Source organism: Salmo trutta, chromosome 21 (genome assembly GCF_901001165.1).
Source record: "Salmo trutta chromosome 21, fSalTru1.1, whole genome shotgun sequence".
In the NCBI taxonomy this organism is placed as follows: Eukaryota; Metazoa; Chordata; class Actinopteri; order Salmoniformes; family Salmonidae; genus Salmo; species Salmo trutta.
Window position 1 is genome coordinate 13,881,414 of NC_042977.1, and position 27,721 is coordinate 13,909,134.

Consider the following 27,721-nt stretch of genomic DNA (forward strand, 5'->3'; position numbering starts at 1 on the left):
CCATCTTTCTTTCTAAGAGTGCACAGTATGAATGGTTTCAAGGCTACAGCTGCAAGATATTGGCTATCATATATGTATTTCACGGCACACCCTAACCTTGAAATATTATCTGACTACATGGCTTTCCGAAGCACAATAACACATATCTTGTCAGAATTTCAAGTTCTGTTACTGTTGCTAAGGAATTAAACACATAGGGTAAAAACATAATTTGTATGTAAAAATATTTATTGTAAAGTTTGTGTACAGATGCATTCAGGCACAACAACCCAACATAAACAGTAGCAATATCCATACTACCATTATTGAAATGTTAAAGAATAGTATATTTTCTCTGGACAAACTTCCAAAATGTTTGGAATAATACTGTACATAGCATTAAATTCAATTGAATATATATTTAAAGTACAGTGGTGTAAGGATCATACTAAATATTGTAACATTGAAAACTACAAACAATACAAATACGTTTTAGACCCTGTTAAATAAATTACAATAAATAATGTAATTTTGTACATAGTCTTGGAAGAATATGACATTACGGGCCACATGAGACTAACATAAATTTAATCTTCCAAATAAAATAGTAAATATCGGAATCATCACTCCACAGTAACTTGAATTGTTTACAATGAACCTATTTTTGCTCTCAGAATCCATGGATAATGGGATGACGTTGGGTATTTTGTTTGTTTAACCATTGAAAAGGACGCTAGGAACGTCACTAATTGAGCATGACAAATTTTATTTTCTTACTTCCTTTGAAAACATTATCCCTTCTATTTCAGAATGTACCACTAGCACATTGTATCTAATGGCACGCCAAAAGGAAAAAGTTTGTTCCAACTCTTTTTTTTGTCCTTGCCTGGTCTTGTCCCGAAGGACTCAAGCACAGTGGCATTTGCTGACAATCAAGTCATTGAAGGGTGTGAGCTTCAACTTTCCCCGACTGTCGTAGTGCATGAGGACCATAGGTTCATAGGCTGCCGGCACACAACAGGGCCGAGGTGTTGCTCCCTTGTTGATGTGATGAAGACGAGACTTCACTTGCGCGTGCATGCTAGCTGGCTTGTAGTTGTGGGGGCAGGAGCCGTCACAGAAGTGCATGTTGTAACCATCGGGGGCAACGACCCAGTCTGACCAGCCAATCTCCTTGAAGGACACGTTGACAGACTTTCGGCAGCAGCGACCGTCTTCATCGCAGTTGTCTTCTTTGTTGGAGCGAGTCCGTCTCCTACTGCCTGCTGATCTAAGCTCTACAAGGTCTACCTCCAGGACCATCTGAGGGGACCTCTTGGGATCAGTTCCCTCTTCGACGGCCAGTCCTACTTCCACAACCAGAGAGTAGCCATCCGACCCCCCTCTCCACTTATCAACAACAGTTCTGATGTCCAAAGTCAAATCTCCAGTTCTTGTAGTGACCGTCTGAACAAGGGTCTCTGTGTGAATCAATAGAGAAGAGTTCAGCGGTTTCGTCTCATAGATCTTAACATGAACCTCTTCACTAATCGTGGGCTCGGCAGCTTTAGAGCCATCCAACAGTTGTCTGTAGAGCTTCAGCTCAGCCCGGGCCAATGTGAGATCCTTCCTGATGTTTGGGTTCTTGTGGAAGACAGCTCTGTACCAAAGCACATCTGATGTGTGTTCCTCATCACTCCGAAGCACTTTGAAAGGCTTCACTGAAAGAGATGAAAAGAAGGTTGTTAGACAAATACACCTTAGCCAAATACATTTAAACACAGTTTTTCACAATTCCTGACATTTAATCCTAGTAAAAATTCCCTGTTTTAGGTCAGTTAGGATCACCACCTTGTTTAAAGAATGTGAAATGTCAGAATAATAGTAGAGAGAATTATTTCTTTCATATTTTATTTCTTTCATCACATTCCCAGTGGGTCAGAAGTTTACATACACTCAATTAGTATTTGGTAGCATTGCCATTAAATTGTTTAACTTGGGTCAAACGTTTCGGGTAGCCTTCCACAAGCTTCCCACAATAAATGGGTGGATTTTGGCCCATTCCTCCTGACAGAGCTGGAGTAACTGAGTCAGGTTTGTAGGCCTCCTTGCTCGCACACACTTTTTCAGTTCTGCCCACAAATGTTCTATAGGATTGCGGTCAGGGCTTTGTGATGGCCACTCCAATAGCTTGACTTTGTTGTCCTTAAGCCATTTTGCCACAACTTTAGAAGTATGCTTGGGGTCACTGTACATTTGGAAGACCCATTTGTGACCAAGCTTTAACTTCCTGACTGATGTCTTGAGATGTTGCTACAATATATCCACATAATTTTCTTGCCTCATGATGCCATCTATTTTGTGAAGTGCAACAGTTCCTCCTGCAGCAAAGCACCCCCACAACATGATGCTGCCACCCCCGTGCTTCACGAGTGGGATGGTGTTCTTCGGCTTGCAAGCCTCCCCCTTTTTCCTACAAACATAACGATGGTAATTATGGCCAAACAGTTCTATTTTTCTTTCATCAGACCAGAGGATGTTCCTCCAAAAAGTCTGATCTTTGTCCCCATGTGCAGTTGGAAACCGTAGTCTGGCTTTTTTTTGGCAGTTTTGGAGCAGTAGCTTCTTCCTTGCTGAGCGGCCTTTCAGGTGATGTCGATATACGACTCGTTTTACTGTGGATATAGATACTTTTGAACCTGTTTCCTCCAGCATCTTCACAAGGTCCTTTGCTGTTGTTCTGGGATTGATTTGCACTTTTCGCACCAAAGTATGTTCATCTCTAGGAGACAGAACGCGTCTCCTTCCTGAGCGGTATGACGGCTGTGTGGTCCCATGGTGTTTACACTTGCGTACTATTGTTTGTACAGATGAACGTGGTACCTTCAGGCGTTTGGAAATTGCTCCCAAGGATGAATCAGTCTTGTGGAGGTCTATCATTTATTTCCTGAGGTCTTGGCTGATTTCTTTTGATTTTCCCATGATGCCAAGGAAAGAGGCACTGAGTTTGAGGCTTTGAAATACATCCACAGGTACACCTCTAATAGACATAATGTGAGTCAATTCGTCTATCAGAACCTTCTAAAGCCATGACATAATTTTCTGGAATTTCCCAAGCTGTTTAAAGGCACAGTCAACTTAGTGTATGTAAACTTCTGACCTACTGGAATTGTGATACAGTGAATTATAAGTGAATTAATCTGTCTGTAAACAATTGTTGGAAAAATTACTTGTGTCATGCACAAAGTAGATGTCCTAACCGACTTGCCAGAACTATAGTTTGTTAACAAGATATTTGTGGAATGGTTGAAAAATGAGTTTTAATGACTCAACCTAAGTGTATGTATACTTCCTACTTCAACTCTAATTAATATCTGCTCTTGGAATTACTATCAAGCCTTTGCTAAGTCCAAATGCTTATGTTAATGGTAGGCTTTTGTTAGAGTGCACACAAAAACGAAGCACTAAGACAAAATTATATGACTCACTCATTATCACGAGATATGGTTTGAGAAAACACTGACAGGTAGGTACATTAACATTATACCAAATGTGTTTGAAGGCTTTTTGTTTGTTTTGTCATAAAAGCGCATTTTAATTATTCTTGTTGAAGACAACCGTGGGAGAATGTTTATTGGGACACAGGTACACACCTTTTACAAAGCCCAAACCATTGGCTTTGGCCTCTAACTCAGATCTTTTCAATAGGTTATAAATACACCATGCGTAAAGGCAAAATTCCATGCAGTCAGATCCCCATCTAAAGCTAGAATGTCAACAGTCAGGTCCTTGTGGTTAAAACCAGTACAGTAGCTATGTGTCTTTAAATAAGGTCTCACCTGTGGCTGGGAGAAGCAGGGTAGATGACCTCCTAGGGGAATGCCGGGATTCCCCCTCCAGACTGGCGTTCCCTGTCAGCTGCCTCAGTGTTTCCCTGTAGAGCCGATGCATCCTCCTCAGCTCCTCCTCTGAAGCCAATTCCCTGGGCCTAGGCTCCTTCTCCATTCCCACGGAGCTCAAGATGCCTGTCTTCACTGCCTCCAGGATCAGGGCCCTCTGGCTCTCCTCCTGCCCCAGACGGGGTGTACTGTCTTGGGCCAGGCGGGGCCGGCCCTCCCCCTGATGGAGGCTGGAGAGGAGGGCCACCCAAGAGAAGAGAAAACGCAGTGCGACTGAGCTAGGCATGGTTGGTTTGTTCTCAGAGGTGCACCCTGTATGGGGTTGTCAATGTTATGAATGAAATTCCAGACATGCTTTCATTTATACAGCTCCTGCATGACCACACCTCTCCTTGATGTCAGGTGAGCACTCCTCATTATGTAGAGGATTGTGTAGCATGCATTATCTATCATGTTCCACAAGGTGGGAAAGCACGCTTTGTATAGTACTCCTTAGAAGAAATGAATATAATTCATGTCTGAAAACAGTTGAACCTTTTCATGTATTGATTGAGTTCAATGGATTGTTTCCATACAAAATACTGCATATAACCATATATAATACCGCTGATACTAGTGGTATCAATATGTGTTGTAAATACAATAAGCTATGATTGTATGAGCTATGACTAACCCTAAGCTATGGCTTTCACCAAAGCAGAGCCACCGTAAAATGTGTGGTGAGACAGCGTTTGCCTCAGTACTTTTCAAACTGCCATAACACTTCCAAAGCAGCAGCACAGACCAGGCCAGCTACTTCTCAGCACATTTTTGCCTTCCAGGGACAAAAGTTTGCTGCTCTGAAGCAGTCTACCATGAAAGACAATATTCAGAAAAGTAGTGCTATTTGTATTTGAGCAATATGATTGGCCTTTCGTTCATTCAAGCACCACTACGCTCCAGCCAGTCACAACTTCTCGAGCACTCGAGCAGTACAGACGTTGATCGCTACGTTCACATGCGAGCTGTCCTGAGCAAAACGAAGCGCCCATCAATCTAGTCGCTAAGCTTATTTATTTTAGGGAAAGTGATTTACAAAAGTAAAACTAGCAATAGGCTGGTTACTGTTCATAGTCTGCAAAAAGAAACCTACAAAAATACACTGTAGCATTTGTCTTGGTAGGCCTACTGTAGTCAGGTTGATTAAGCAATAAGGCCCGAGGGGGTGGTACATCTCCATTTTACCACGGCTAAGGGCTGTTCTTATGCACGACGCAGCGCAGATCGATACAGCCATTAGCCGTGGCATATTGGCCATATACCACAAACCCCCGAGGTGACTTATTGCTATTATAAACTGGTTACCAACATAATTAGAAGAGTAAAAATACATGTTTTGTCATACCAATCAGCATGAAGGCCTCGAACCACCCTATCATATCTCTTTTGGAACGCAATTGTCTTAAAAGGGCAGTGTCCTAATCTTCTCAAAATTATAAACATTTATGCAATTAATACAGTGCAATTCTAAAGAATGAAGTAATGACTTACATTGCTAAATTATATTAAACAGCTTTTCAATACATATCGTTATAACCAAATATAGCATGACCCCAATGCATTTAAAAACTATACCATCTGGGCCAGTAGAAATTCTGTTCTGGCCAGTATATTTTTGGCCAACTGGCCCGCTTGAGCCAGTGAGAAAAGTTCAAGTTGGAACCTGTTATAGCCTACGAATGGGACCCAGAGTTTTCATTGATCAGTTCAAATTTGTATTTTTTATTTAACTAGGCAAGGTCAAATTCTTATTTACAATGACTACCTACAGCAGCCAAACCCGGACGACACTGGGCCAATTGTGCGCCGCCCTATAGGACTCCCAATCAAAGCCAGTTGTGATACAGCCTGGATTTGAACCAGGCTGCGCCACTCGGGAGATCAGGAAAAACTCCAGGCCCCAGAAAAGACGCATACGAATTTTGCAACCTCTGCACCAAAGGCATTGTAATGATATAGAATGAACCTACTCACGCATCATTTGATCAAGTAAACTACATACACGACTACTGTATATCATGTCAGTATTAATTATTGTGAATCCCTATCATGTAATATTCTAATTGACTCTTTCCCCATGTCATCATGACCACTCTGTTAGCCTTATCAGAAAAATGGAGTGTCACAGCAATAGACCACATATTACGGGTACTGTAGTGTTTGTTGTGGCAGACACTTGTACTGTAAATAGACAGTAGATTCTTTTCATTTATGGTGGGTGGATCTCTTTTCTCCAGACTATGTGGAAGTCAGTCAGACTTCTTTAACCAGTATCAGCGCAGGATCAGTACATTGTGTGTTTATGGTGGCGTCCCCACCCTATGACGTGTCTCCAAGTGTGACTGACATTATTCTCTCCACTGTGGCAGCTTCTCTCTTTTTCGGGTTTATAAAGCAGTCACAGTGGCCTTCAAATAGAGACACAATGTATGCTTGAAGCATATGAACCTTTCATACCTTATAATGGAAGCAGGGCCAGCCCTATACTTAAGTGACATAAGCGGTCGTGTAGGGCCCCCAGCCCCTAGGTGGCCCCTGACCAAAAAAACAAGCATTTTAGATGTTTTATTTTCTGGGGAACCGAGTGGAATTAGAATACACAAGGTGCAATTTCAAAATGTGGTTGTGCATCAGCAGTTTTTCTGTTGTTATGTCAGTCACTCAATAAGCCCATGTCTGCTAACATTTTTTAGATTGCTAAGTTAGTCTAGCCAGCTATCTAACTTGTAGTAATCAAGGCCAAATTACTGATGGGGCCCTGACCTCCAGGGAGCCCACATTGATTTTGTTAGTCACTCTTACAGAACTCAAATATGTTTCTCTCCAGCATCAAGAGGGGGGCCACTAAAATGTTTTGCCCGCAAGGTGGGGGGCTCCGACCAAACCTCACTTAGGGCCCACAAAAGGATAGGGCCGGCCTTGAATGGAGGGTGCTATGTGTACTGTAAGTGAAGCCTCCTACAATCAATTATTTTATTTCTGTCCATAAAACCGGTTTTAAATCAGGAAAGGTGGTTAGAACGGTTTTGAAGAGGATAACCTGGAGAATGGATATGGTTGTGGAATAATGATTACCATAATACAATGTTTTTTCTTGTATAAGCAGAGAATGGCCTATATGAAAAAGCCATAAATTCAATGTCATCAAATCGTATGTGACTAGGCCTAGTTTATTGAAGTGAGTGTCAATAACATTTAACCACATTTCTGATCATATTGCTTAATTGGACTGTGTAAATTTCCAATCTATGAGTCACTGACATGATTAAACAATCACGTGCAATGTGAATTAGACCTTGGGGCTAAAAGTGTGTGAAAGGTGACCAAGTATGAATCATCGACAACCCGACAGTGACATTCACTTTCTCATGTCAGGGTAATCAAACAGAACAGGATATTGAGTAATCAGCCTTAGGTCCACTGTCAGCATTACAAAGGGAAGGTGTTATTTTTGAGACCGGAAGGTATAGAGCACTGCCACTCCCAATTACGATCACATTCTGGATTCCACTAGGACAATGGCTCGTTTGAACTGACAGTGCTGTATAGCCTATATGGGTGACAACTCATTCTTTACTTCATTTTTGATGACATCTAACCAATGGAATGGGTGGACATTGGGCTTGCTTGGCAAATGTATTTAGAAGGTGTATTCTGGAGTAGCTTGAATTGTTTTATGTATCAATGTATTATTACAATAATTGTATAATAATTGTTTGTATAACAATATTTTAATACAACGTAGCAATGTCAGTGGAGACAAGCAAGGATGTCACATTGGGTCAGTTCTGTTCCTTGAGATTAAATGAATGCCATAGCTTTCAATTACATTTCAATTAAGTTTTCAATTAATTAATCATTTCATTTTGTGAATAACCACAAACTGAATAGGATAATTTGCACTATGAGCACTTGTCATCTCTCAAATAGATCGTTACAGTTTTTGGTTTAGCTAGCTAGCACATTTTTTGCCATATTAGAATTGACATGAAATCAGTCAAAACACCTCAAAACAAGACATGGTATCAAGAACAAGATTAAACTAGCTGAAACGAGCATCACAATTCCCCATATGGAATTTTCTTGTCATTCTTTCAAGCAATCTGGCCATCCAGAATCACAACACATGGACTTCTGCCACATAGAAGCATGCGGATTGGTTACCTGACAACGTCACGAAAACAATCTACAAAGAAGACCTTGAGTGTTCCTGACTGTGACCCATACTTTGGTAGCCTTTTCCCACAGGGTTTTTGTGGGTAGTTTATTTCTGTTTAGTGTTTTGCACCTGACGGAACTGTCTTCAGTATTCTCTCTGTCATTTGTGTTTTAGTGTTCAGTCATTTCAATAAACATGAACACTTACCACGCTGCGTTTTGGCCCGATGATTCCTCCTCTTCAGATGACGAAGACCGTGACACACAGAATAAATTCTAAGGATAATTCAATAGCTAATGGTAGCCTGCCGTATCCAGGTCGGCCTTCAATTTGAAATACTCAATGAGAGGGGGCAGCAAATCAAATCACAGTTTATTTGTCACGTGCGCCGAATACAACACCTTACAGTGAAATGCTTGCTTACAAGCTCTAACCAATAGTGTGAAAAAAAGGTTTGTGTGTGTAGGTAAGTAAAGAAATAAAACGACAGTAAAAAGATATTTGAAAATAAGAGTAGCGAGGCTACATACAGACACCAGTTAGTCAGGCTTATTGAGGTAGTATGTACATGTAAGTATGGTTAAAGTGACTATGCATATATGATGAACAGAGAGTAGCAGTAGCGTAAAAGAGGGGTTGGCGGGTGGTGGGACACAATGCAGATAGCCCGGTCAGCCAATGTGCGGGAGCACTGGTTGGTCGGGCCAATTGAGGTAGTATGTACAGTGGGGGGAAAAAGTATTTGATGAAAGAAATGATCAGTCTATAATTTTAATGGTAGGTTTATTTGAACAGTGAGAGACAGAAAAACAAACAAAAAAATCCAGAAAAACGCATGTCAAAAATGTTAGAAAATGATTTGCATTTTAATGAGGGAAATAAGTATTTGACCCCTCTGCAAAACATGACTTAGTACTTGGTGGCAAAACAGAGGTCAGACGTTTCTTGTAGTTGGCCACCAGGTTTGCACACATCTCAGGAGGGATTTTGTCCCACTCCTCTTTGCAGATCTTCTCCAAGTCATTAAGGTTTCGAGGCTGACGTTTGGCAACTCGAACCTTCAGCTTCAGATTTTCTATGGGATTAAGGTCTGGAGACTGGCTAGGCCACTCCAGGACCTTAATGTGCTTCTTCTTGAGGCACTCCTTTGTTGCCTTGGTCGTGTGTTTTGGGTCATTGTCATGCTGGAATACCCATCCACAACCGATTTTCAATGCCCTGGCTGAGGGAAGGATGTTCTCACCCAAGATTTGACGGTACATGGCCCCGTCCATCGTCCCTTTGATGCAGTGAAGTTGTCCTGTCCCCTTAGCAGAAAAACACAGTAGAAGACCATTGGCGACATGCAGGAGCTTACGGTGTCCCCGAGGACCAGGTTGAGAATGTGAATGTGTATAGTAAGTGACATCTGTAACCATGTGGCCCCGGATTTCTCTGAAGGATATATAGACATGGCTGTGGATGTCGCTCATCGTATTGGGAAGAAGCAAGATGCCATCGGCATCCGCTCGATCATCATCCAGTTCGCTTTCCGCACAGCGAGAGATGCAGTTTGGAAGAAAGGAAAGGAAAGTGCCTTTCTGAAAGATATCATTTTGATGAGGACCTGACTGCAGCAGACAAGGCAGCAAAGGCAAAGTTGTGGCCTCTTGTCCAACAGGCCCGAAATCAAGGAAAGGGCGGACACCACAGGGGAATCAGAGCCTTTTTCGTGACGGAAAATACATTCGACCGGGGTGATTTGCTCCACCTGTAGGCTTACAAGGTAGGCCCTTCCCCACAGCAAACTGAGCGTTCTAGTTTTGAATTGTGGTGTTATGGTTTATAAGACTTCTGTTAATACAATTATGAAGCGCCTTTTTATAGAGAGGGTAGAGTTGAGATTGCATACGATTTTCCTTTCTATTTTGTATATATGGACTTGAAGTTTGTCAATCAATGCCAGGGGGATACGAAACCTGTTGAAGAGGAAAATTATTTCTTTTTTTTAAGGACTTGCAACGCAGATTCATGCAAAGAGGACTATCATTTTTGGTAAAAATCAGTGGGGCAGTGACATTTTCTTGGCCCACGGGACTAATCATTCAGCTGGGGTTGCAATTTTAGCACACAATTTCAACGGGACATTTTTGTTTACTCACATGGACACCAATGGACATTGGCGAGTAGCGGTCATCAACCACATGGACAGATTATTTGTGTTGTGTAATGTATATGGATACTGTTCTAGTCCTCCAAATGGCTTACTTCTAGAGGAAATTCTTAAAAGTCTTATGAGAAAATATCCATCCAGTCAGATTATAGTTGTTGGGGATTTGAATATGGTTTATTATAGTGAGACTGATAGATTACCCCATAGGCCTAACATTGGTGTGAACAAATTGGTGAATTTCTGCCAAAGCCTAGACTTAATTGACCAAAGGAGAGTTAAAAACCCTGGAGAAAAAACGTACACATGGAGTAATACAGATCGTTCACTACAATCAAGAATTGACTTGTGGATGATAACCTCTAGTGTTGAGCCCAACACTGTAGAGGAAAAAATACTGGCTGCAGTCCTGATGGATCATAAAGTCATATGGTTCACTGTAAGAATGTTCAGTATTGATGATAAGAAATACTCTGGTGGTTATTGGAAATTGAATAACTCATTGTTATTGCATGATGATTTAAAAAATGTGATTAAGAATCAAATTTCTGTTTACTAGAATTTAGCTACCTCTAATGCAGAATATGGGAAATATTGGGAATTGCTGAAATGTAAAATCCGCTCAGCCTCTTACTTATGGGAAATGGTTTGCTTTAAGAAGGAGATGTGAGGTAGCTGAGTTCTATAAGAAAATTATATATCACATCTTGATCTTAATGAGAAAGCTAAATTGAATGATTTTATACATTTTATGAGGAAAAAGCTAGAAGAGCTTTCATAAGATCCAGAAAACAATGGCTTGAAAAAGGTGAAAGAACAGTAGATACTTTTTTAATTGGGAAAAGTGGAGAGGGGAACTCAGCACATTAATTTAAGATTGGTGGGGTAACCTCTGAGGATAGAGAGTTGTTATCAGACTTTACCACTAAGTTTTATGAGAATCTTTACTCCTTAGATAACAGTTTGAGTGACTAAGGATCTCCTTGTTTCTATAGAGAATGTTATTAACTCTGTTAGTGAAGAATTCAATCGGTCTTGATGTCAAGATTGATCCATTATGGACATCCAATATGGGGTTGCTCAATTAAAAAATTACACATCTCCAGGTTGTGATGGATTAACCTCTAAATTTTACAGAACCTCTGAAGAAATAGCATTTTTACTTGAACCCTTTAAGGAGGCTATAAAGAAGGGAGAACTAACTGCCTCTCTGAAGCAAGGGGTTATTACTCTTATACCTAAAACACACAAAGATCTCTTGATTACTGATAATTGGCGTCCAATCACACTCTTAAATAATGGCAAAAAAATTATAGCCTCAATCTTTGTGAAAAGGTTTATGTCGTGCTTGAATGATCTAATTGATGAATGTCAATCAGGGTTTATGAAATGGCACCATATATCTAATAATCTGAGGCTGGTGCTAGATTTGGTTGAGTGTTGTGATCTATTGGATAACTTCCCTGTTATCTTGTTTTTGTAACATATCTGAAAAAGATACTGTAACCAACATCGGTGTATAGATCACCAAAAATCTTAAGGCTGTGAACGATCTTAATTTGACTCCTGTAACTGAATATATCAAAAATAAATAATTCTTCAAAGGAGGGTGCTTTTATTCAAAGTTGAGGGGCTATCTCATGCATCCTATCTTTTTTTCATCTATTGACATTACCATATCCACTTGGTGTACCTTACATAGGCTATTGTACCACTTCATATGGAAAAACAAGTCACAAAAGAATGAAAGACATGTTATCACCAACACGATTTGTGATGGTGGTCTAAATGGCTTAGATTTCACTCGCTAATCAAAAGTCAACTTTATTAAAAGGTACTTAAAAATCCTCACAGGTTCTGGAATATTGTACCTCATTTTGTTTTTCAGAAGCTCGGAGGGCTTAATTTTTACTATAATGTCCCTATATTGAGGTTAAACTTCCTGTGAAATTGGCGGCTTTTCACCAGCAGGCTTTTTAAAACCTGTTGGGGCTAGGGGGGCAGTATTTGCACGGCCGGATAAAAAACGTACCCGATATAAACTGGTTACTACTCTTGCCCAGAAACGAAAATATGCATATAATAGTAGATTTGGATAGAAAACACTCTAAAGTTTCTAAAACTGTTTGAATGGTGTCTGTGAGTATAACAGAACTCATATGGCAGGCCAAAACCTGAGAAGATTCCATACAGGAAGTGCCCTGTCTGACAATTTGTTCTCCTTCTGTGGCATCTCTATCAAAAATATAGCATCTCTGCTGTAACGTGACATTTTCTAAGGCTTCCATTGGCTCTCAGAAGGCGCCAGAAAGTGGAATGACGTCTCTGCAGTCTCTGGGCGAAAAACAGCAGGAGTTTTTGTGAGTGGTCAGGCTGGGAACAATGACACTGGAGATGCGCGTCCACGAGACGACTCCATGTTTTTCTTTCAGTCTTTGAATGAATACAACGTCGCCCGGTTGGAATATTATCGCTATTTTACGAGAAAAATAGCATAAAAATTGATTTTAAACAACGTTTGACATGCTTCGAAGTACGGTAATGGAATATTTTGACATAACTATGGATTATTTGGAACCAAAACAACATTTGTTGTTGAAGTAGAAGTACTGGAAGTGCATTTTGACGAAGAACAGCAAAGGTATCCAATTTTTCTTATAGTAAATCTGAGTTTGGTGAGGGCCAAACTTGGTGGGTGTCAAAGTAGCTAGCCGTGATGGCCGGGCTATCTACTCAGAATATTGCAAAATGTGCTTTCGCCGAAAAGCTATTTTAAAATCTGACACCGCGATTGCAAAAAGGAGTTCTGTATCTATAATTCTTAAAATAATTGTTATGTATTTTGTGAATGTTAATCGTGAGTAATTTAGTAAATTCACCGGAAGTTTGCGGTGGGTATGCTAGTTCTGAACATCACATGCTAATGTAAAAAGCTGGTTTTTGATATAAATATGAACTTGATTGAACAAAACATGCATGTATTGTATAACATAATGTCCTAGGAGTGTCATCTGATGAAGATCATCAAAGGTTAGTGCTGCATTTAGCTGTGGTTTTGGTTTTTGTGACATTATATGCTTGCTTTGAAAATGGCTGTGTGATTATTTTTGGCAGGGTACTCTCCTGACATAATCTAATGTTTTGCTTTTGCTGTAAAGCCTTTTTGAAATCGGACAATGTGGTTAGATTAACGAGAGTCTTGTCTTTAAAATGGTGTAAAATAGTCATATGTTTGAGAAATTGAAGTTATAGCATTTATGAGGTATTTGTATTTCGCGCCACACGATTCCACTGGCTGTTGACTAGCGTCTCACCTTGCCCAGGGAGGTTAATGTGCTGGGCTTTGATGTATAAACACAACGTTTCACCTCATAAATGTTTTAGATGGAATAATAGGTCGATATTGCATTGAAACAAGATCTTATTTTACCGGAATTGGTTCTCAAAAAACATTGTCCTAATAACACAATTGGTAAGTATTAGTGGGAATCAATTCAATGGCGCCGGAGGAGATGGCTGCCATTTTACGGGCTCCTAACCAATTGTGTTATTGTGTGTGTTTTTTTGTGTTATTTGTTACTTATTTTGTACATAATGTTTCTGCCACCGTCTCTTATGACTGAAAAGAGCTTCTGGATATCAGAACAGTGATTACTCACCTCGTACTGGACAAATATTTTTTTCTTTAAGGAGTCAGACGCCAACGATTTACTTCAGACGTCAGACAAGGCCCAAATCCCCATCATTCGCATGAAGAAGAGACGGAGACATAGGGGATGTAGGTCAGGTTGCCTTGTAAGAATTTGACGGCAAGTGGGTAACACCCTTCTACCATCCGTCCTATTAGCCAACGTGTAATCATTGGATAATAAATGGATGAGCTCCGATCAAGACTATCCTACCAACGGGACATTAAAACTGTAATATCTTATGTTTCACCGAGTCGTGGCTGAATGACATGATACAGCTGGCTGGGTTTTCTGTGCATCGGCAAGATGGAACAGCTGCCTCCAGTAAGACAATGGGTGGCAGTCTTTGGTCTATTTGTCAATAACGCTGGTGCATGAAATCTAATATTAAGTAAGTCTTGAGGCTTTACTCACCTGAGGTAGAGTATCTCATGATAAGCTGTAGACCACACTATTTATCAAGAGAGTTTTCATCTATATTTTTTGTAACTGTCTATTTACCACCACGAACCGATGCTGGCACTAAGACTGCATTTAACAAGCTGTATAAGGCCATAAGCAAACAAGAAAATGCTCATCCAGAGGCGGCACTCCTAGAGGTCAGGGACTTTAATGCAGGGAAACTTAAATCCGTTTTACCTGATTTCTACCAGCATGTTACATGTGCAACCAGATGGAAAAAAACTCTAGACTAGCTTCTCCCTCGCCCTCCATTTGGCAAATCTGACCATAACTCTATCCTCCTGTTTCCTGCTTACAAGCAAAAACTAAAGCAGGAAGTACCAGTAACTCGCTCAATACGGACCTGGTCAGAAGACACAGGTGCTAAGCTACAGGACTGTTTTGCTAGCACAGACTGGAATATGTTCCGGGATTCTTCCGATGTCACTGGCTTCATCAATAAGTGCATCGATGACGTCATCCCCACAGTGACCATACATACATACCCAACCAGAAGCCATGGATTACAGGCAGAATCAGCACTGAGCTAAAGGGTAGAGTTGCCACTTTCAAGGAGATTGACTCTAACCTGGAAGCTTATAAGAAACCCCGCTATGCCCTCCGACGAACCATCAAACAGGCAAAGCATCAATACAGAACTAAGATTGAATCCACCTACACCAGCTCCGATGCTCATTGGATGTGGCAGGGCTTGCAAACTATTACGGACCACAAAGGGAAGCACAGCCCCAAGGTGCCCAGTGACACGAGCCTACCAGACAAACTAAATGACTTCTATGTGCGCTTCGAGGCAAATAACACTGAAACATGCATGAGAGCACCAGCTGTTCTGGACAACTGTGTGATGTGAGTAAGACCTTTAAACAGGTAAACATTCACAAGGCCGCAGGGCCAGACGGATTACCAGGATGTGTACTCCGAGCATGCGCTGACCAACTGGCAAGAGTCTTCACTGACATTTTCAACCTGTCCCTGACCGAGTCTGTAATACCAACATGTTTCAAGCAGACCACCATAGTCCCTGTGCCAAAGAACACCAAGGTAACCTGCCTAAATGACTACCAACCCATAGCACTCATATCTATAGCCATGAGTGCTTTGAAAGGCTGGTCATGGCTCACATCCCAGAAACCCTAGACCCACTCTAATTTTCATACCGCCCCAACAGATCCACAGATGACCCAATCTCTATTGCACTCCACACTGCCCTTTCCCACCTGGACAAAAGGAGCACCTATGTGAGAATGCTGTTAATTGACTACTGCTCAGCGTTCAACACCATAGTGCCCTCAAAGCACTATCGCACTAAAAACCCTGGGACTAAACTCCTCCCTCTGCATCTGGATCCTGGACTTCCTGATGGGCCGCCCCCAGGTGGTAAGGGTCAGCAACAGCACATCTGCCACGCTGATCCTCAACACTGGGGCCCCTCAGGGGTGCATGCTCAGTTCCCTCCTGTACTCCCTGTTCACCCATGACTCATGACTCCAACACCATTATTAAGTTTGTTGACAACACAACAGTGGTTTTCCTGATCACCGTCAACGATGAAGTAGCTAGCATGCTAGCCAACTTCAGGGTGTGTTTAGTAAATTCACTGGATGCCCTGGCCAATGTGTAGGGTTGATCTGAGAGTTCTGACCTCAACGGTAGCCAGAGTGAATTTACAAACACACCCTCTATAAAAATTGTGGATGAGGTGGCGTGGGAGGGAATGATGACTGTGCTTAAATCTGAAAGTGCGCCAAGTGAAGTGTGTGACAATGAATGGAAAATAGTGAAATCAAGAATGGAACAAAACGAGCAAAAGTGTTTTTGGCAAGGAGATTTATTTAAGAAATCCATTTGTTATGACGAGAAAGCAGTGAGAAAGGTGGATTCAATCAAGGTGACTAGAAGTGGCCTTGTTTTGGTTAATTGCGTTGATGAAGAACAGAAGAAGCATGCACTAGATTTGGCAGAATTGTTCACGTCAGTAGTAACATGTATTGATCTTCGGAGCAGGGCACCTGCCAAAGGAGTTACAGCTGAAGTCTCGTTGGATATAGATGACGAGTACCTTAGTCAGAAAATCCAGGAGTGGTCAGTGCATGTCGCCTGACCAGTATGGTAAATGGAAGTAAGGAGAAAAGCCTATCGATATTATTGTTGTTTGAGGAGACTTGGATATGTGAGGTATGCGGTGAGAGTATTTGTGTCCAAACCATTACAATGTGGGAATTCTAAAAGATATGGTCACGTGTCAAATGTTTGCATACGGGAGAAGTATGGTATTGAAGTGTTGCAACTGTGGTGGGGATCATACTCCAGACTTCATTGAGTGCCGTGTTAGGTTGAAGGTGTCAAGGATTAGGGCTGTGCAGCAGATCTCCTATGTGGAGGCTGTGAAGAGAGTCGAAGGGGCAAGAGGCAACAGTGTTGAAGATATGGCGGTGGATGCATGGCAACCACTTGCTTGTGTTTTAGGTCAATCAAGTGATCTGGATACACTCGTTGTGAAGGTGGAATTTGTAGCAAGTATAGCCATAGTGACTAATTGTACAGCACAACTGTCTAAGAAGTCCAAGAAGCTGGATATCATATCTGCCGCCGAGAAGTTTTTGGGGCTCCAAGACTATACGACAGAAGCACTGCAAGGACTATTGTCGCTAGGAAATGTCCTGCCCTCACAGGAGGCTTCTGCGCCTGTGTTGGGACCTGATTAGAATTCATTTTTAATAGAAATGCTGGTGGATTTTGTTAAGTTAATACATTTTTTGATAGTTTGTATGATATTCTATTTATTTTTACCGACGTTTTTTTCTTCTTTTTGGGATCCTTATTATCCACCCGCACAGTAGGTGGGGGAATGCACATTCAATTGTTTGCGAACGCCATTATACCATAGAAGATGAGGCGGCGTCGATCAGAGTAAGGAGAAGAGGGCTTATTTTGTTTTTATGAAATAGAAGGAGCGTGATTTGCGCCTCAAGAAGATATCAGATTGGAATGTGTCGTGTGTGTGAATCTTCGAAGCAGGGCGTCTATCAAGGTATTATCTTTGGGGTGGCACTAGAAATAAAAGCAAAGGATATATGTGAAGAATTGGATCAAGTAGTTGCTGCACACATTTGACATTTTAGTCATTTAGCAGACGCTCTTATCCAGAGTGACTTACAGTAGTGAATGCATACATTTCATGCATTTAAAAAAAAATATTGTACTAGCCCCCCGTGGGGCACACCGACTCATCCGCATGGTGGATGGAGTGAGGAAGCCCACTCCATCCATTCTATTGTTTTTTGAGTCTCTCCCTTCTCAACATGTATTTGGGTTTTATGAGATACCCTGTGAGAGCTTTCGGGCCCAAACCCATGCAGTGTGATACTTGCAAAATATTTGGTCATGTGTCAAGTGTGTGCAGCTGAGCCTAAATGCTGCAATCGTGGCGGTGAACATACACCCGAATTTCTGAAGGGCTGTCCAGCATGTCTCCTATGCAGAGGCGGTGAGAAGAGTGGAAGACAGGAGTGGAGTTGAAGAAGTAATGGTAGTAGGAGTAGAGACACCATATAATGTCCCTTGTCAGCAGAGGGATCCTGGCATGTTGCATGTTAAGAAGGTGGACTTTATAGCATTTATTGCATTGGTTATCAAGTGCACAGCGCCAACAGAGAAACAATCTGAGAAAATAGGCATCATTGTGCCGCTCAGCCTATCGAGTGCTGCTGAGCGTTTTTGGGGACTACAAGGAATCCTGTCGATGAATGCTCCGTCCTCACAGGTACCTGAGCCTGTGTAGGGATGGGATTTGAACTGTGACTGAAGGAGTGGGGTGTTTTTTACATTTCTTTTTTGTATTTTATATGATGTTTCCCCCCCCCCCGCAATGGAATATTTGTTTGGTTTCAATAGGCCTACCCCATACAGTAGGTGGCAGCAATACACCAATAGGTGTAGTCTGCCATAAAATGAAGAAGAAGAAGAAGAAGAAGAAGAAGTGGTAATGGTAGTGGTGGTGGTGGGTTGGCTGGCCAGGAGGGAGGATGGCAGATATGGAGTTTGAACCACATGGTGATGGATATAAGGATGAATGGGTTTCGGTCCAGAAGAATGGAAAAATAAGTAAAATTGTTGTGGGTATGATAATGACCCATCGTATCTGGTAGGAATATGTTTTTTGAAAGAGAGGGTTATGACTGAATTGTGGAATCCGTACGAAACATCCCAAATTATGGATAAGGCATTGGGTAAAGTCAAATCAGGGAAGGTCACGGGAAGTGGGTTATTTCTTGTGTTTCTGAGGAACAGAAACAAATGTGTGTTGGATATCAAACCAGTTGATGGATGTGATGTATCATGCTTTGTCGATGCACGTAGAATGAATTGTATGGTTAATGGCAGGAAGGAGAAGAATTTGTCTGTTCAAGTGTTTTTTTTTATGTGGAGTCTCTCCGTACTCGAGTGCAGCTGGGGTATGTGTCCGATCCTGCTAGAGCTTTTGTAAATAGGCCTTTATGTTCTTTCTGAAAAATGTTTGGACATGTAAGAAGCGTCTGCAGACGAGAGAAGCCGAGATGTGGGATGTGTGGGAAAGACCACAATGAAGGAGATTTTAAATGTTTAGTAGAAGAGAATGGACAAGGAGCAAAATGTTGCAACTGTGTTGGGGAGCATGAAGCGCAATCATTGGAGTGCCCGTGTAGGGTGAACGAGACTGATGTTGCTAAAATCAGGGCAGTTGAGTCTTCTATGCAGGGACTGTCAAAAAGGTAGAAAGAGTGAGTATATTTGAAGGTCCGGCGGTAGTGAAGACCGGTATGCATACATTGGAGCCTACACCACAGCCGGAAAATCCACAGCAGGACCCAGAAATCCTTCATGTGAAGAAAGTGGACTTTGTGTCATTTATGGGAATGGTGAAAAACGGAACTGGACAAGTTGAAAGGAAGTCGATATTATTGTTTCTGCAGCTGAACTATTTCTGTGAATTAAAAGATTTTACATCTGAAGAGCTACATGGAGTACTGTCTAGTGCGGTCCCACCTTCTCAGACCCCAAAGCCTGAGTAGGGATTATTTGTTTATTTATATATTTATATATATATATATAAAAATTGACGTTAAAGTTTCTCAGTTCTCACCCCTCCCAGTAGGTGGCGGCAATACACAATGTTTGGATGTAGTCCACCAATAAAACCTTGTAGAAGAGGAAGGGGATGTCTGTATAACTGAATCATGGACTTCCTGTTCGATCGGGTCATACGGGTGAGGGTGGGGTCAGAATTGTCAATGTGGTTTGAAGTGGACAATGGTACTCCTCAGGGAAGTGCGGTTAGTCCAATGTTGTTCACCCTGATGATAGATTACATATTTAAGGTGGGACAGGGTGTGGGTGTGGCCTTGTATGCTGGTGATGGGGCTGTATGGAAGAGAGGTGGGAATGTGAAATATGTGATGAGGAAGATGGAAGATTGGTCTCTAACATGGGGGTTTAGGATGTCTGTGGCCAAGTCCTGCTTTATGGTGTTTTCTAGGAGGAAGGTTAAAGATGTTAGGCTGCAAATATACGGTCAGGATATAGGTAGGGTGTCTGAGTTTAAGTATTTAGGTACGTGGTTTAATGAGAGGCTTATGTGGAAGGGACATGTTTAGTATATGGAAATTAAGTGTAGGAAGGTGCTGAACCTCATGGGGGCAGTGGAAGGATATGATTGGCGGTCGGATAGACAAACACTGTTGTATATGTATCAGGCATTGATCAGATCATCTTTGGATTATGGGTGCTTTGTATATGGATCAGCAGCCAAAACGGTACGATAGTGCCTGGATAGGATACAGTCAAAGGCCCTGAGATTGTGTGTGGGTGCCTTCAGGATGACACCTTTTGAGGCATTGCAGGTGGATCGTGGGAAACTGCCACTGAGGATAAGGCCAGACAAACTTGCATTAGCGTACTGGGCGAGGTTGAAAGAGAGTTCAGAAGGACATCCTGCGGTCACGGCAACTGGGGAATGTTGGGAGCAAGGAGTGGGCAAGCAGAGGGCATACGGGTGGACAATTGGATAGAATATGGACTGGGAGAGAGGGATAGGGCCTGCAATTGCATTGGGGAACGTTCCTCAGTGGCTGTTTCTGAAACAAAGTATAGATGTGGATATGACTGAGGTTAGGAGAGAATGGGATGAGGACGTGAGATGTGGTGTGGAGAGATATATAGACAATTGTTTTTATTTGTTTTTAAGGATTCAGATGGTTCAAAGGATCCAGTCAGTGGTAGGGTGGGGGCAGGGGTGCATATCCCAGATTTCAATGTTCGAGTATGTAAGCGGTTAACTGATTGTGTCAGTGTATGCAGCCGAGTTGATGGCCATTATTATAGGTTTGAAATGGGTGGAGGAGGTGAAACCACTCAGAGAGGTGATCTGCTCTGATTCGACTGCAGTGTTGAGTAGTGTGAAGATGGGCAGGTTGGATAGAGGAGATTTGTTTGTGTAGATGATGGTGCTGTTAATGGGATTGGAGAGGATGGGTGTGGTGATAAGCTTTTGCTGGGTTCCCGCCAATGTGGGTGTGGAGGGTAATGAGAAGGCTGATGTGATGACTAAGAGTGCAGTGAGGAGAGAGGAGGTGGATATTCAGTTCCCGTTGGGCCGTAGGGAAGTCAAGTCCTTGATCCGGGCAAAAGGGCTCGATCTTTGGCAAAGGGAGTGGGATGCTAGTAGTAAGGGGAGGCAATTTTATTGCATGCACCGGTCAGTTAAGGAAGAGGTGGGCAGTATGGGATGTAGGAGAGAAGAAGTTGTGTTAGAGTAGACTACGGTTTGGACACACAGGTTTGAATGCCACATTGTGGATGATAAGGAGACATGAAACAGGTCCGTGTGATGAGTGTTTAGTGGAGGAAACTGTGGAGCATGAGTTGGTATTTTGTGAACTGTATGACGTAGATAGAGAGAGGTTGTGTGAAAGGGTTAGAAAGGCCGGACGGGGTTTGGGGTTTGGGTGGTGTTGTGAGGGGAGGGAAGTGGTGTCTAGGACTCTATTAAACTTTCTTAGAGGAACAGGACTAAAGAAGAGAATTTCATGTAGGTAGACCGTGACTGGCCTCACACTCCAGTAAGGTAGATGGCGGTGTATGCACCGTAAATGTTGGATGCGATCCGCCAACCCATTCTTGAAAAAGAAGATGATTATTAATTTTTTTGTCTACCAGACAGTGCAGCTGCTGCTGAGTCGAATTACTGAGGTTTTTTGGGGGGAAGCGACTTCTGCTCAGGAAAAGATGGCGGAAACTGAGGTTTTGTTTGAAACTGCTAGTGAGTCGGTGAAGCTAATAGTACAGAAAATGGGAAACCAGAGAAGTAAAGCTGTGGTGGAAAATATGAAACCACTAGACTCGTTTTTAGTCAGAGTAAGGGTTTTGGATCAATGCTACTTGGGAAATCCGTTTAACGTCTTGAGAAAAGTCTGGAACGTGTTGGAGGAAAGTGTGGAGTCGGTGAGAGTCACAAGAAGTGGTCTTATTAAGATTTTATGTGTGTCTGCAGAGCAGAAGAAGCGTGTTTTACGGTTTAAAAAGATATCGGAGTGGAATGCGAAGGTGAACATGCGCCTGAATTCCTGGAGTACACTGTTAGGGTGAAGTAAAATGAGGTGGCAAGGGTAAGGAGTGTCCAGCATGTCTCCTATTTGGAGGCAGTAAGAAGATTGGAAGGAATGAGAAGGCGGGGAAGAAACAATGGTTGTAGAGCCTTCACGACCGGTGAAGGTTTCTCATCAACCGAGGGATAGTGAAATGCTACATGTTAAAAAGGTGGACTTATTATTACTTAATGCAATGGTCATAAACTGTAGAGCACAAGCGGAGAAGTCGTCTAAGAAAATTGGAAGAATTGTGAATGCAGCTGAAGGTTTTTGGGGTCTTCGTGATTTCCCATCCGAGGCCGTGCAAGAAATCCTGTCGGTGAATGTTCCGCCATCACAGGCCCCTGAGCTTGTGTAGGGATGTAGTTTGGAGTGGACTGTGGTTGAAGGAGTAGATGGGTTTTGTTAGTTGAAGTGTTTAATTTTGTATGATTTTCCCCCTTTCCCACAATGTATCTTTTGTTTCTTGTTCAATACCCCGTCCGGTGGCGGTAATGCACCATTAACATTGGATGGCAACAGCTGTTAAACCCCATCGAAGAAGATTGGAAATACTTTGCGACTGACACATGGGCAAACTGTGAGTAAAAGTTTAGCTAGCAAACATTACTTATTATCCATTCAGATTAAATAGACCTAGCTATATTAATTACATATTATCTCAGTCGTTGACAATTTTAGATAATGCGCTAGATAGCAATCAACTCCATTCATGCTAGCTTGAGCGTTAGCTAGCTAGCTAGTTACTTAGCTAGCGAGTGCCTGTAGGACTGGTGCACATTGTCTCACTCTCCTCCCTACTGCAGCAAAAAGGCACCCCAGCAGAGCAAGTTTTTATTGCGCTGTCCATGCTGAAACGGCAACATTTCAGCCATTTAGTTTTTTACTTGTTTCTGACTGAAAAGTTCTGTTACCGAAATAATTATTTTGGGGGGGGAAACATTGCCTATTCCTTCAACCCTTGCTCTCTTTACGTGAAACATGTAAGCATTACATGCATGTGACCAATAGGGCCTGACCAATAGCCTATCATAATCACATCAATAAATTGGTTATCACAAACTCCGAACAGAATAACATGACACCAAAATGGACGGACATGAAAAAAAAACTTGAAATTGGCAAATGTTTACTGGTTGCTCAGGAGGGAAAGGGGAAGTCAGATCTTTGGAAGACGTTTGACTTAGTCGTGGAAACAACTGGAGATCAAGAAAAAGGATGGTATAGGAGCAAGCGTTGCGTGTGGATTATGTGTGACATACAGTGTCTGTTAGATTACAATATTATTACTTTTTCTGACCATTTGGAACAGTGTAAACAACACTAAATAAGTACAGTATATAGAGTGTATTTGGAAAGTATTCAGACCCTTTGACTTTTTCCACATTTTGTTACGTTACAGCCTTATTCTAAAATGAATGAAATCGTTTTTTTCCCCTCAAATCTACACACATTACCCCCTAATGACAAAGCAAAAACAGGTTTTTAGACATTTTTGCCAATGTGTGTGTGTGTGTGGTGTGTGTGTGTGTGTATGTATGTATGTATGTATGTATATGTGTGTGTGTGTGTGTGTGTGTGTATGTATGTATGTGTGTGTTGGTGTGTGTGTGTGTGTGTGTGTGTGTGTGTGTGTGTGTGTGTGTGTGTGTGTGTGTGTGTGTGTGTGTGTGTGTGTGTGTGTGTGTGTGTGTGTGTGTGTGTGTGTGTGTGTGTGTGTGTGTATATATATATATATGACATTACATACGTTTTCAGACCCTTTACTCATTACTTTGTTGAAGCACCTTTGGCAGCAATAACAGCCTCAAGTCTTCTTGGGTAAGACGCTACAAGCTTGGCACACCTGTATTTGTGGAGTTTCTCCCATTCTTCTCTGCAGATCCTCTCAAGTTCTGTCAGGTTGGATGGGGAGTGTCGCTGCACAGATATTTTCATGTTTCTCCAGAGATGTTTGATTGGGTTCAAGTCTAGGCTCTGACTGGGCCACTCAAGGACATTCAGAGACTTGTCCCGAAGCCACTCCTGCATTGTCTTGGCTGTGTGCTTAGGGTTGTTGTCCTGTTGGAAGTTGAACCTTTGCCCCAGTTTGAGGTCTTGAGTGCTCTGGAGCAGATTTTCATCAAGGATCTTTCAGTACCTTGCTTCATTCATCTTTCCCTCGATCCTAACTAGTCTCCCAGTCCCTGCCACTGAGAAACATCCCCACAGCATGACGCTGCCACCACCATGCTTCACCGTAGGGATGGTGCCAGGTTTCCTCCAGACGTGACGCTAAGCATTCAGGCCAAAGAGTTCAATCTTGGTTCCATCAGACCAGAGAATTTAGATTTTCATGGTCTGAGTCTTTTAAGTGCCTTTTGGCAAACGCCAAGCGGGCTGTCATGTGCCTTTTATTGAGGAAAGGCTTCCCATAAAGGTCTTACTGGTGGAGTGGTGCAGAGATGGTTGTCCTTCTGTAAGGTTCTCCCATCTCCACAGAGGAACTCTGGAGCTCTGTCAGAGTGACCATCGGGTTCTTGGTCACCTCCCTGACCAAGGCCCTTCTCCCCCGATTGCTCTGTTTGGCCTGGCGGACAGCTCTAGGAAGAGTCTTGGTGGTTTCAAGCTTCTTCTATTTAAGAATGATGGCGACCACTGTGTTCTTGGGGAGCTTCAATACTGCAGAAATGTTTTGGTACCCTTCCTCAGATCTGTGCCGACACAATCCTGTCTCGGAGCTCTACGGACAATTCCTTCGACTTCATGGCTTTGTGTTTTCTCTGACATGCACTGTCAACTGTGGGACCTTATATAGACAGGTGTGTGCTTTTCCAAACCACGTCCAATCAATTGAATGTACCACAGGTGGACTCCATTGAAGTTGTAAAAACAGCTCAGGTATAATCAATGGAAACAGGATGCACCTGAGCTCAATTTCGAGTCTCATAGCAAAGGGTCTGAATACTTTTGTAAATAAGGTATTTATGTTTTTTGTCATTATTGTGTGTAGATTGATGCGAAATGTTTTATTTAATACGTTTTAAAATATGGCTGTAACGTAACAAAATGTGGAAAAGGTGACGTGTCGGAAGACTTTCGAATGCACTGTATATGCTAGCTAGGCCTATTCACTGTCTCTGAGTTAATTTAACATAGTTGTAGCTAGTTGGCAAGCATATTACTCATCCTTTTATGGTGGTTCAGTTACTGTATGTTTTTTCCCCCCAAATTGTTTCTGAGTTAGCTAGGTAGTTAGTTGGCTTAGTCTGGAGGCAGACAGTTGCTTTAGGTAGCTATAGCTAGCTAGCTACATATTGAAATGAAAGGAGTGTCACAATTGTTCAAACCTAGTTTAGGCTATGTATTTTGACTCTCCACTTAAACTGTGCTAATGTCTTCGTCCCCCACTGCCCAGACACTAGAGACTGCATGACCCTGAGCGTGCTTCTCCCACCACCAGCGTATCAAATGCATGTAGCTGATGTTACATATTGAAATTAAAATAGTTTCTCAAATGTTTATCCATTTTCACTGTCCCCTAAAACCTTGTTATGTCTTTGTCCCCCAGATTCTAATGACGACATGGCCCTGAAAGCTCAGGAGACTGCCGAGGGGAGGACAGCTCATAATAATGGCTGCAATGAAGTTAACGGAATGGTATCAAACACTTTTTCAATACCATTCCATTTATTCCGTTCCATTACTATGAGACTGTCCTCCCCAAATAAGTATACATGTGGAATACTGAATACGATTTAATATGCAATACTGTAAACCAGATGTGGGAAGTAACGAATTACAAATACTATTGTTACTCTAATTGAGTAGCTTTTCAAAGTACTATTTTTCAAAGTCAGTAATTTTACTTCTACTTGAGGAAACCACGCACAAAGTGGCTGGACTCAAATCAATGCAGATTAACACCCTTCACATGGCAATGGACTGTATAGGAGTATTGCACATTCTGAGCAAAAGGAAAGGCCACAATTTGTGTGTGTGTGTGTGTGTGGGCTTGTGCAAGAGTGTGATGAGTGCCTTGATTATTGTTCAACTTTTTATAATCCTATTTTATAATCCCCAGGTTGCAACCAATATGGCTGAATATCTACGCCAGGCGACCGAAAGAACAAGAGAAACAGAACCCTTCGCTCTGACTCTCGGGGACAATCATCTACTCCCTGGCCATTTACTATCGTGACTGGGCAGACTCTGGAGCAGAAGACATTATGTTTTGCTGTTTTACAAGAATTCATATGGAAAATTGATACCTGGTAGGGGTTGGGGGAGTAAAGGGTAAAGTGTTTACTTTTCTTCACCCCCTTTCCTCAGCTTTAATTGCAAGGGCTACTGTGATTTTGAAATGATGGATTGTGCTAAAGTTTTTATTTGTGTGTTCCTTATTTGTTTATTTTTTGCATGACTTCCTTTTGGAGCTGAAATTAATAACTCAAAAAACATATTTTGTATTTTATTTACAATTTGTCATGATTGGTCATGTCATTTTAAGAATTTCATAGACTGTGTCGAAAATTTGTAACATTGATTGTTATTGTTAGATATATTTTGCACATTTAGAAAATTTACAGATTCTGTAATAGAGAGAAGGTAGAAAAATAACCCAGCGATAAAGTAAGAAAAAACCCACTGCTGGGTCAAAAATACATGAATAAAAATAACCCAGCAAAAGAGTAAAAAGCAACCTACTGCTGGGTCAAAGTAATCACATTTTGTGGTAAATCAATAAACCCAACGTGTTGTGTCATTCATGTAACCCAACAGTGCTGGATTAAAATATTTTTTGTGTTTAAGGAAAAGGGATGTCTATGACATTGAACCTCTGTAGATAAGATATACTGTAGGCGTATGTTATTTCCAACCTTAAAAGTTTGGGGGATATTAATGTTTACATAAGAAAGATGACCTTGGATTAAAACCTCTACAGGATTGGTGGGTCCCCCGCGGGACGGTTGAGCTAACGTAGGCTAATGCGACTAGCATGAGGTTGTAAGTAACAAGAACATTTCCCAGGACATAGACATATCTGATATTGGCAGAAAGCTTAAATTCTTGTTAATGTAACTGCACTGTCCAATTTACAGTAGCTATTACAGTGAACGAATACCATGCAATTGTTTGAGAAGAGTGCACAGTTATGAACTTGAAAAGTTATTATTAAACCAATTAGGCACATTTGGGCAGTCTTGATACAATATTTTGAGCAGAAATACAATGGTTCATTGGATCAGTCTAAAACTTTACACAAACACTGCTGCCATTTAGTGGCCAAAATCTAAATTGCGCCTGGGCTGTAATAATACATTATGGCCTTTCTCTTGCATTTCGAAGATGATGGTACAAAAAAAACACGTTTTTTTTCTTTGTATTATCTTCTAAATGATCTAATGTGTTATATTCTCCTACATTCATTTCACATTTCTACAAACTTCAAAGTGTTTCCTTTCAAATGGTTTCAAGAATATGCACATCCTTGTTTCAGGTCCTGAGCTCCAGGCAGTTAAATTTGGGTATGTTATTTTAGGCGAAAATTGAAAAAAAGGGACAGATCCTTAAGGTTTTTTAAGCAAAGCATTAAAGTCAAAACCCACAATTTGCAAAAACAGAACAATGTATTATTCATGCTACCAGCTAACATCAATGGACATGACACCACATGACAAGACACAGCCATTGTTGTATGCAAACATCGTGGTGCCACTTGGAGACTGACATCATCGATCAAGTCATTTCACCATTTGACT

The 27,721-nt window shown here is 41.7% G+C and overlaps 1 protein-coding gene and 1 long non-coding RNA gene across 2 annotated transcripts; one reads left to right on the top strand and one right to left on the bottom strand.

Moving 5' to 3' along the window:
- Positions 1-207: 207 nt before the first annotated feature.
- LOC115157769 (inhibin beta C chain-like) lies at positions 208-4,214 on the bottom strand. The gene is made up of 2 exons (XM_029706204.1): positions 3,798-4,214; positions 208-1,679 (listed from the first exon to the last, which is right to left on the bottom strand). Exons 1-2 carry the CDS (start codon positions 4,141-4,143, stop codon positions 886-888), a joined length of 1,140 nt encoding a protein of 379 aa, XP_029562064.1. The 5' UTR covers positions 4,144-4,214; the 3' UTR covers positions 208-885.
- A 16,898-nt stretch (positions 4,215-21,112) lies between these two features.
- Positions 21,113-26,776, top strand: LOC115156741 (uncharacterized). Its single transcript, XR_003868318.1, has 4 exons — positions 21,113-21,211; positions 22,503-22,560; positions 25,531-25,619; positions 26,044-26,776. It is a non-coding gene; the product is annotated as an uncharacterized LOC115156741 (long non-coding RNA).
- The last annotated feature ends 945 nt before the right edge of the window (positions 26,777-27,721 follow it).

Excerpts from the sequence above, each read along its gene's own strand:
- LOC115157769 (XM_029706204.1), bottom strand. The coding sequence starts at position 4,143 with ATGCCTAGCTCAGTCGCACTGCGTTTTCTCTTCTCTTGGGTGGCCCTC. Across the intron at positions 1,680-3,797 it reads CCTGCTTCTCCCAGCCACAG|TGAAGCCTTTCAAAGTGCTT; the intron begins GTGAGACCTTAT and ends CATCTCTTTCAG.